This window comes from Cajanus cajan, chromosome 10 (genome assembly GCF_000230855.2).
Source record: "Cajanus cajan strain Asha chromosome 10, NIPB_CcT2T_4, whole genome shotgun sequence".
In the NCBI taxonomy this organism is placed as follows: domain Eukaryota; kingdom Viridiplantae; phylum Streptophyta; class Magnoliopsida; order Fabales; family Fabaceae; genus Cajanus; species Cajanus cajan.
This window is the reverse complement of record NC_138526.1, coordinates 39,084,339-39,095,752: the sequence shown is the minus strand read 5'-3', so window position 1 is coordinate 39,095,752 and position 11,414 is coordinate 39,084,339. Positions and strand designations below refer to the sequence as shown.

The 11,414-nt window shown below is 30.0% G+C and overlaps 1 protein-coding gene across 1 annotated transcript; it reads right to left on the bottom strand.

Annotated features, from left to right (window-relative positions):
- Positions 1-659: 659 nt before the first annotated feature.
- On the bottom strand, positions 660-1,091 carry LOC109788334 (uncharacterized). Its single transcript, XM_020347027.3, has one exon. The coding sequence runs from the start codon at positions 1,050-1,052 to the stop codon at positions 846-848; it is 207 nt and encodes a 68-aa protein (XP_020202616.1). The 5' UTR covers positions 1,053-1,091; the 3' UTR covers positions 660-845.
- Between the last annotated feature and the right edge of the window lie 10,323 nt (positions 1,092-11,414).

Sequence of the window (11,414 nt, the reverse complement as noted above, 5' to 3'; positions counted from 1 at the left end):
TAAGGCCATTTCTTCCAGCGAATCAAAACACGTTACTACACACCAAGTCACATGCAGTGAAAAATAAGATATATATTTTTAAAATATTCTGAAAGTTCGTATGAATATAATATTTTATTTTTAACCCCCAAAAAGTGTTTTTTTGTTCTACAGTTTCACTACCTGGTTTGAACTTTGGTTGTTAGTGTGACTCAAGGACGGAGCCAAGGGGGGACCTACGGGTGCCACGGCCCCCCCAACAATTTTAATTTTTTTTTATATTTTTTTTTATATGCTTTTGATACTTTAATTTTCATTTATTATAAATTATATATTATTTATTCTCGGCCCCCAGTATTGAAATCCTGGCTCCGTCCCTGGACTGTGACTTGCCATTAAAAAATATATTTTATGTATAAAAATATAACAATTTTTTTAATCCCATAAACATAAAAATAATTACGTTTAATCTATGTGACATGAAAAGTGAATTTCGTTGGATCTGCCACCAGAACCAAAATGGGCGATAATAAATACTCCAGAGATTAAAAAAGTTAAAAAAAAATCAAAACTAAAAATAGACTGTACTATATTCATATGAAACACGTAAAAATTTATCCTATCGCTTCATACAATAAACAAGTATCCAACTTGCTAGTTTTCACCCAAGACACGAGAAATTAATAGAATAAAACTATATATTCAATAATATTAAGTACCTTAAAAATGAAGAGAGAAATACATTAATATACATTATGAACATATATATATCAAGGAGTGAGAAGAAGAAGAAGAAGAAGGTATTGTGAGACGATGATAAAAGATGTGAAAGTTAGAAGAAATGGATGGATGAATGAAGAAGATGGTCATGTGTAAGACTTGAGAGTGGCTCCACAAAAAGTGCATATAATAGCTTTCCATGATTTGGAGTAAAAGGGCACATAGCAAAATCTGGTTTGTGTCATCATATCGGCCACGCTGGCGCCGCCGCCGCACCGCGAGCATGTCCCCGCCGCCGGCTTGCTCCGCCGCACCTTCCTCCTCTGATCCACAAGAAAACAGAAGCAAACCATGTCCAACGTTGAACCTTGCTTTTTCACGATGACCAAGGTTGTTATTTATATTTAATTATTTATAGAACGGGAGCGATGTTGTTGGATTGGATGGAGGACGCGTGTCAAAGAGAGAGTGGGTGGATGCATGACGCGTGTCTCGCCTTTTCGGTTGAATAACTTCAAGAGTGTGTAAATGAGAGTGAATGCAATGCCATGGAACTTGTATGAATGATACTATTCATTATTCAAGAGTGAATGCACCTTGCAAGAGTTGCTCCATGCTAGTAATTAATGACTCCGTACAACGTATCGGAAGATTTTTCTTAAACCAGATAAAGTTTTTTTTTTTTTTTTTTTCATTTTAATTGTCAACTTTTTAAGTTTAAGAGGATATTAATTATTTATTTTTCAAATTGTTGTTAGATTCTGTTTTTCTTTCCTGCTTTTTGTCTTTTAAGTTCCCATTAAAAAAAAGTATGCCTTTTGATGGAAAAAAATGAAAATAGAAAATATGGTTGCATTTATTAATTTGTGTATAAAAACTTTAATGACACTCGAAAAGGAATGGAAATTAATAAGAAAACAAAGTAAGTTTTATAGATTTACTTAACTTGATATAATGACTGCTACCCTAGAAACAAATTTCACTTAACATGATGTGCCAACTCCTTTGTTTACAACACAATGTGTTTGAATTCATGCATTTGGAGACCAAAATATGTGGAGTTTCATGAGTAGTGTCATAAGTACACAAAGTATAAGACTCAAGACTCAAGCTTCCGATCCTTATATAGAATACATACGTTTAATTCATTAGCAGAGACCTAATTTTTTAAACTCATAATTCAAGGAGAATCTCCAATCGTTCAACATGCGGGACTAACCTTTATGTTGTGTTTGGATAAGTCATTTCTAAAATTTAAGGAATTTCAATTACTAAGTATTTGAATTACTCTCAATTGAATTCCTTTCCTTTTTCAAATATTTTGTTTGGATAGAGCATTTTTCAATATCTTGTATTTCAATTATCTTGTTTGGATAGAGTATTTCAATTTCTACTTAGCAAAATTTCATTTTTAAATATTTATTAAAAAATTAAAGTTTTAATAATAAATTTTATTAAAATATATTTAATAATTGAAATTAATTTTAATATTAGAAAATTTTAATTAATTCAAAAATAGTACTAGACGTTATATTTGATCAATTTTTTCTTTATAAATTTAAAAAATATTTTAAATTCACAATATATTTAAAAGCTTCAAAATACCATTAACATCCGTAAAACAATTAATGCACGTTAATTCTTGATATGAAATGATTCCATTTTAAACTAAGAAAAAAATAATAAGAATCTTAAACTTTGAGTATAGGTGGTTCAAAACCACAATATCCCATACGAATTTAAACTAAACAATAATAAAATTCCAAATGTACCTTATATTCATATTAAAAAAACAAAAATAAAAGATAGTTTGTTGAAGATATCAAGGTTACAACTTCATGACCAAAGATTTTCACCTCCTCATAGAAGCAAAGCCTACAAAAAAAACCAAGATACAATCTTGTTACCATGCTATATCAAGATCACAACTTCAAAACAACCAAGATGAAGAGAGGGAAAAAGGAAGGTAGAATCCAAGAAAAACAGGACTAAACGTTCATCTTCATTCTTCAAATATTGAAAATCATTTTGTCTTTGTAACCAGAGGAAAAGAGGTGTTGTGACTCCTATCAAGGACCAAGGAACATGTTGTAAAATATTTTTGTGCAATAAAAAGATAAAAAGAAAATAGAGAAAATGAATAATATGACTAAAAGAGATAAATAATAATTATCTACGAATAAGAACCTGCAAGCAACATATGACAATAAAAAATTTAAGGACAAGAATTAAAAACAAAACCTTTTACAAATAGAAAACTTATATATAAATAAGATGTCTTCTTTTATTCAAAAATATACTGTAGAAGCAAGTTCATCCAAATTGAAAATAAAACCAAGAAGCCAATACTAAGTAAGATTGAATTGATCAAATATCCATAAAAACTTCCAAATCGCTAAATCCTAGTACATAACTTCTTCAATTGGCTTTTCAGAGTCATGATGTCAAGCCAAAAAGAAATTGAACTGTGCATTCAAGCTTTACACATGAAATACATGCTTCACAAAGGTTCATTTGGACTCTGAGAGGCCCCTTACGACTACAAAATGTGTCTTCCATCAACAACTTGGCTTCTTATTTATATTTCAACATGTATCTTCATTTGAACTCTAAATCAGCACTCAAAACTCTTGAAAAGTAACCACCAAGAATATTTCTTCAATTTTTTCTTGTTGATTGGTATCTGAGATTTATCTTTCAGCTTCAAAAGAGCAATGTAGGTAGTAACACTACACCAGCATAGCAGAGTTATTTATTGACAATGAACAACCTCATATGTACACTCTTTGCATATTCTTATAAAAGATATTACCTAACTTTTCAAAAAAACTGTTTGCATTCTGCAATTTTAAGTAATAAAGTATTTTAGGGAAGGAATAAAGGGATTTTGAGTAAAAAATTTAAGAAAAAAAGATTTGATTGATTTTTATTATTATAGAATTATTTATTTATATTTTATGTAAATATGTAATAGTTTCACGCCTACTAGAATCCACATTGCAGCAACCATGACTACAACTGCAATTTAAAACCAATTCAGTGTTAGAATTGATTCGGTGTTAAAATTGTGCAAGGACAACACAATCACCCAACACAATTTTTTACCATTGATTACCACTTCGGAAGGACCCTGCTTCAGCTAGTGGCAATGCTAGATACCCATCAAATTCGTGTTCAACATAATTGGATTCTCAACTGTTGATTAAATGGGAGGATATTGACAACTATACTTGGAGTCATTGTCATATGTCCAAGACAATGTATGTCTATAACCCGGTGCAATGGTTTGTTTATTGCAATACCACTGTTGAGTCTCATTTGAGACATGACATACCCTCATCCAAAAAAATGTGGGTGGAAAATACTATGATGAATTCCCCTCTTCACTGTATCTTTTTTCTGAATATTCTTGTTTTTCTTTCCTATGGTCATGTACTTATTTCGGTATTAATGAATCTTTCTCGGGAAGGCCAGGCTCACTCGAACCTCATTTGTACCATATTCTGATGTTGTTCTTTTGCATTACCCTCTTGAAAATAAAAAACATTTTCTCCTGTTCCAAAGGAGAGATTGGTTTGAAAGCAAACAATGAAAAAAAACACTAGTTTAAGCTTGCAGCAGTTGCAAAGCCAAGTGTTTAGACAAATAGTGGAGTCATTGTAATTCACATGTGAGACTGACCAGTGCACAGTATTCAGGATCTAGATACAGTTGATTGTTTCATGGACTAATTAAAGAAGAACCAAGGAACACGTAATTAAAGATGAAATCCTCACAGGCTCATCTGAAAGTTGTTCAAGCATTTGGAGGGCAAAGCCTCCGAAATCAGAGTTTGTAGCCAATTACATGAATAAAGCATGGGAATAAAACATGCACAATAACCAATTACATGAATCAAACATGAAATTTAAAACAAAACTCTTGATCGAAAATGAATTCAATAGAAAATCAAATGAAACCCTAGATTTAACAGAAAAGAAAGATGAACCTGAGGTTGAGAAAGAGTGTGAGGATTGCAAATGAGAACAAGGATATTGAATGAGAGAACGAGAATCGTGACCAGTGAGAACCGTGAGTGCGAGAACCGCGAGTGTGAGAACCAGGATTACGAGAGGGGTTTGCGACTTGCGTGTGCAGCGGATACGAAAGGTGGAATTTCAATATCTCTACTTTTTGGTGGAATTTTAAATTCCACAATTTTAGTGAATTAGAATACTCTGCACAAATGACACAATTTTAAATTCTTTTAAAATTTCTTATCCAAACAACATATTTAATATTAAGGTAATTTAATTTCTTTAAAAAAATGAATTACCTCACTAAAATGACTTATCCAAACAGACTGTTAAGGGGTTTGAAAGTAATCAAAGGTGTGTTCTCTCAATTTGATATTGTCTCCATATATATAAAATTTAAAAAAAAAAAAAAAAAACTATGATTTGAATTCCTTACCATATTTGCCAAGGGACCCAAGTTTATCACCACTTGAATCAACCACAACTTGTTGGTTGACAAGGGTTTATAAATGATTTTTAATTATTAATTCAATTAAAATAAAACAATCTTCTACAAATGAAAGGGTAATAAAGCTTTTTAATTATAATAATATAACATTAAATATGTTAAAAATAACAAAGAAATTGATAGTTGTACCTTCCCGGTAAAATGCCGACTGGACCCTCCCCGACTCGTCTAATATCCGACTGGTTTCCCAGGCCACAAGCCCTCTCGCCTTATCGGCTCAGGGCTGGAAGGCAAGTGTACCTTCCCGGTAAAATGCCGACTGGACCCTCCCCGACTCGTCTAATATCCGATTGGTTTCCCAGGCCACAAGCCCTCTCGCCTTATCGGCTCAGGGCTGGAAGGCAAGTGTACCTTCCCGGTAAAATGCCGACTGTACCCTCCCCCACTCGTCTAATATCCGACTGGATCGTCACAGCGTACATCAACCCGGCTCTGGCTCAATTACACGCACCAGTGAGGGGCACTCGTCTTTCTCCCGACAGGTGCCTTAGTACGGGCCTTGCCGGTAAAATCCCGACTTGACTAACCGCCACTTACCCCACGGCCTCGAGATAAGAACGGTTAAGGAGAATCCCGATAATCTCGAGGCCCACGAAGCCCATGAACAGAAAAGTATAAAACCTAAAACCCTAGAGCTAAGACGCCAGATTACACTTTTGAATGCTCTGGCTTTGAGGCTAGACCTAGGCAGAAACCCTAGTCCATCCCTTGGCCGGAACAATAGCCTATAAAATGACAATAGTAAAAAAATTTATTTTTTTATCATTTAAATAGTACATAAGAGATCACAATCTCATAATTATTGTGCAAAAAGTTAATGATATATTGATGATCCTTAGAATAAATATTACTGTTCATTTAGCAGTTAGTTGAAAGTTTAAAACTTAATAATGTTTAGTTTGACTTAAAACGTTATTGATAAAATTGAGAATTAGTAGATACACTACTAGAAAAGTATCATTTTCTTACGAATTTTCCTGCAAAAAAAATTCGTAAAATTTTTTTGCGAATTTTCCTGCAAAAAAAATTTACAAATTTTTTTTTGCAAATTTTTCTGCAAAAAAATATTCACATAAATTTTTTGCAAATTTATTTGCGAAAAATAATTTACAGATATTTCTTACAAATTTTGCTACAATTTTAATGATCATAGAAATTTTTTTTCATGATAAAAATTTGCAAAAAATATTGTAAGAATTTTATTTTGTTTCTTGTAGATTTTCTTGCAAAAATAAACTCGCAAGTAATGTTTACTAAATGGTAGAAAAATTTTGCAAGTAACTTTTCCTGCGGATTTTCTGGCAAATTTTAATCCGCAGGAAAAATAAAAAAAATATTTAAATTTATAAGTTTAATATTTTAAAAAAACTTCAAGTCCCACATCGATTAAAAATAAAACAATTATAGAGTATATAAGTTGGGACAACACTTAACTTATAAGTTGATTTGTATGGTTGAACGTTAGGCTTATAATCTATAATCTTAGAATTTAAAAGATTATGTATCACATGTTGGAAGCATGGAAATAAATACTTTGGATGAATTCATTGTGAACATTTGAAAGTTGAAGAATTATTGATATAATTTATAGTAATTTCTTTAATTATTTTCATAAAAAATATTCCTGCAGAATTTATTGCGAAAAAATTCACAGGAGACTTTCCTGCGAATTTTTTTTGCAGGAAACTTTCCTGCAATCTTTTTTTTGCAGGAAACTTACCTGCAAATTTTTTTCGCAAGAAATTTCGCAGGAAAATTTCCTGCGAATTTTAAAATTCGCAAAAATATATTATCCAAGAAGGTATTACATGCAGATAAAATTTTGCAGAAAAATTTATAGGAACAATGTTTCCTGTGAATTTTTATAAAAAAATTAATTCGCAAGAAAAATCACATGTAATAAGAGAAATTCTAGTAGTGTGATATCTATTAGAGAAATTTCACCTCTAATACTAAGGTTTAAAGAAAAAGGTTGAATTCATTAAAATTTAAATAATAATTAATAATTAATACTTATATGTCATTATTTTTCACATTTTCTCATTAATGACTCACATGTAGAAGAAAAATAAAATTTGAAAAAAGAAAGGCTTTTGTGCTAAAGAGAAATAAAAATAAAAATTGAAAAAAGAAAAATTGTGTTCAAATGTTATTATCATGAAAAGTAATTATAATATTAGTATAAAATATTTATCATTAAAAATAATGAATAATCTCTTAAAAATATTGATTACCCTTTTATGTGGTTGAATTAACATAATGAGGAGGTGAGACAACAGTCAACACTTTATGTGATTTATGTTGAAAAATTATCTTATAATTTAAAATTTAAGTTAAATATTTAATTTAGTTAATCTTTATTTTATTTAATATTTGTAATTTCCAAAAAAAAAAAACCTAAAATTGTTATGGCCTTCTTTACTTTGACCTTCTTTACTTTGACCAAGCCTGCAATTTCTAATTAGTTAGTAAAGTGCACCACGTACACTTTTGCTGTTACCGAAAAGCTAGCTAAAGAATAGTGCACATCCACACACAAACGTACACCTTTGTTGTTACTGAAAAAACTTGAAAAACGAGGTGCACATCCTTTATGTAAAATATTTTGTGTTTACATATACAGACCTGGTACGTGAAAAAGATTAGAAAAATATACAGTAAGCTCATTTTTATCTCTCCCTCAATATTTTTTCTATTACAAAATTATAATTTTGGAGCGGTGTTCTTTGATTCGAGAATCTTTCGCTACACTCGAACAGTCTAACGGGCTGACATAATTTGGGAGAGGAGTGCACTATAAGACGTGCTTTAACTCAGGCTACTCTAAACTTATTATTTAATATTCTAAGTTGTTCTTTGTGTTTAATTAGTTGTTACTGATTGTTTTGCTTTTAATTTTTGTTATTCATTGTGTTGTTGATATTGATTTTATTGATAAATCTAAATATTTATTTTTTCTTGTGCTCTATTAAATTTATTTTTCTAACAATTTATACAAAATAAATTACTCTTCTGCTTAATTTAATGTTTAAATAGACCCTCGTAACATAATTTTACCTTTAAAGTTGTCGTCAATGTTGTTGAGGGTTGGACTCTAATTGAGAAATAAAACTGTATTAGATTTTAGTCAGAACATATGCAAATAGTTGCCAAGTCGATATCTTATGATATCATGATATTCTCACTTATTAAGATGTGTATTCAACTTTGGATTTGATGAGCTAGCTAGACAGGTCAAACTACATGATTAAAGACCTTTTTATATTATTATTATTATTAAATCACTGATTGACGTACACAAAATTTTTAACACACCTATATCTATAGTTAATAAATGCATACTAATTAACAAGAAAGAAATGACGGGTATCAGCAATACGAAAAAAGAAGACAAGATGATCTTAATTGACATGCATATATATGGTTCGTTCCAGACAGTGCACTATAGATATCTTCATAGTGTGAGAGTCCCATTTGGCAAATTAATTAATGTGCACAGGAATTTCCTTCACGAAGCATATATATTGAATATTTACATCCATTCTTTTGCAGCCAAAATCTGATATTAGAAAAAGAGAGATAGAGCTCCACATTAAACTTACTTACTACGTAGCTGTGGAAGTCGTAAATATGAAGATATATAATGTATAATATATAGTTTCAATTCCTTGGAATCTGTTTCTACTTGACTCAATTTTCAGAATCTCCCCTTTGAAGATGTATATATCTAAGTTTTTCTTGTAAATAGTTAGAGACTCGGACTCTATCGAAAACTCTTAATTAATTTGCAATTATTACACAGTCCAAAAAGATAAAACAAAGATACATAAAGTTCGTGGGTCTCACTTATAAATACGTGGGATCTACTTATCAGGTGAGATCCACTTATCTCGTAGGAGTTTCATGTGTTATTTTCTGCCTCACGTTACATTTAATGGTATACACTTGGTAATAGGTATTTAAATCCAAGTTTTGCAAGCATGTTGATCAAATATTGATGAAGAGTAAGTAAAACCAAACAATAAATCATTCATTAGTAAACATAACTCTTTATCCAAACTTATATAGTTCCGACATTTAATTGTTCCGTTGGTGAATAAAAGCTTAATAAGAAAGGCTTTATTATTGGTGCATTTGACTTAAATATCGGAATAATAAATCATTTCAACTATATATCAAGGGTGCAATTGTATAATATTTAAAAGCTGCTAAAAAAAAGGAGTCACCAATGGAGAGATTTTGTACTGTCTGAAAATATATAATACCCCACTACCCTCGAACACGTGAGGAGATTTTGCCACGTCCCTACTCTATTTATTAATCAAAAATAAAAATACATATATCCAATAATTTTGTGCATACACCAATTAAAATATTAAATATCTTAACTACTAGCTACTGATTAAGAACTTGCTACTAACGATAGCTTACATCAAGACCAAGGAACCTTTTGTTGTTCATATAGCTGTCATAAATGATAAATTTGAGTGGAACGTGAAGACCCTACTCGATGAATATCACAAATTTCACAGCACACTTTAGGATACCTTTTTATTTATTTATTTATTTATTATTATTATTAAAAAAAACAACAAAAGAAAAGCTTAATATTACTTCACACACCTGCTGAGAGATTGTTTCTTTTCGTAAGTCCCTTTTGATGACACAAATCATATATATATATATATATATATATATATATATATATATATATATATATATATATATATATATATATATATATATATATATATCATGAGAGTCCAACTTAATTGATTCAGTAGAATATGTAAAATGTTGTAAGTTCAAATCTATTGATACGACTTCGATTTTGATAGATAAAAAATAAATAAATCTTTACTCAAGGTTAAATTATTGTTATTATACCTAAATCTTGTTTGGTGCGTTCACAATATATAGTTAATTTTAAGCAAACTCTCTATTCAAATAATACATGTTACTTTAATGATTTAAATGATATACGTACATTTTATGATTTTATACCTTTTTTATGTGTGAAGACTATAAGTATTATCCACAAGTCTACTCGAGCTGAAAAGCTCAACAAAGACTAATTCTTATGATGGAATTTGTTTACATGCAAAAGATTCAGATCTTATTTAAAGAAAAGTCATTTATGTATATATCACTTTGAACCAAATTCTGATTAATATTTTGTACAATTTATATAAAATGAACCAATTTTTTTAGAGAATAATTTTAATTTAGACTATTTTTGCTTACGTAGACTCCTATTAAATCATTGAGCAAAAAGCTCCCAAATGACCACTCTGCATGTGGGGTGAGGAAAATTTGAATGTTCTAGTGTTAAGGAAACATGTGTCAGAAACTCAAAATTATTTGTGACTAAAAGGACGTAATATTTAAAAGCAATAATAATTATTTAGATAGATAGAAAATTCACAAAAACGAAAAGCAGATATATAGACAGTGGTATGGGGAAAAAATAAAAAATGTCAAAGAAAATTGCAACATGCATGTTTTGTAAGATTTTGAGCGTGTTTGAAAAATATAGAAAATTAGATTACTTTAATAATTAATTATATGTATAATTGTTAAAAATAATTTGGAGAGATTTTATTTAATTTAAATACAATAACAAAATTAATTTTTACATAATAAATCAGCTTTAGGGAAAAAATAAAAAAGAATTCACATGTATGAAAATAACTTATTTTTAAAAAAAAAAAATTGTTTACAAATTTTAACTAGTCCTAAAAAAATTTTAACAGCTTTTTTTCTTAAAAAAAAATTAAAACAACTGAAATTTTAGGAAATAATTTTTCTGTAACTATTTTTTTGGTTCGTCCCTGGAGTATCCAGAGTCGATAGCAGTGACTAATCTCCTAGTTACTAGGAGGGAGTACACGCGGCTGCATATACAAGGCAGGATTCGAACCCCTGATCTTGCTTAAGCGTGGATCAACCCTTACCGCTGAAACATACGCTTGGGCTTAATTTTTCCGTAACTATATACTCTTGTTTCGGAAAGGATAAATCATAGTTATAAATTATTAAAAACTATATGCTAAATGTGTTAGGGTAAATTATAGCAATAATTAATTAATCAAAAGCTCTATGCTATTGCTAAGTACATGACATGTTTCCGCAAATGATCAACTTCTACATAAATAATTGTGAATTTTTATCAAATAATTAAAAATATTGTC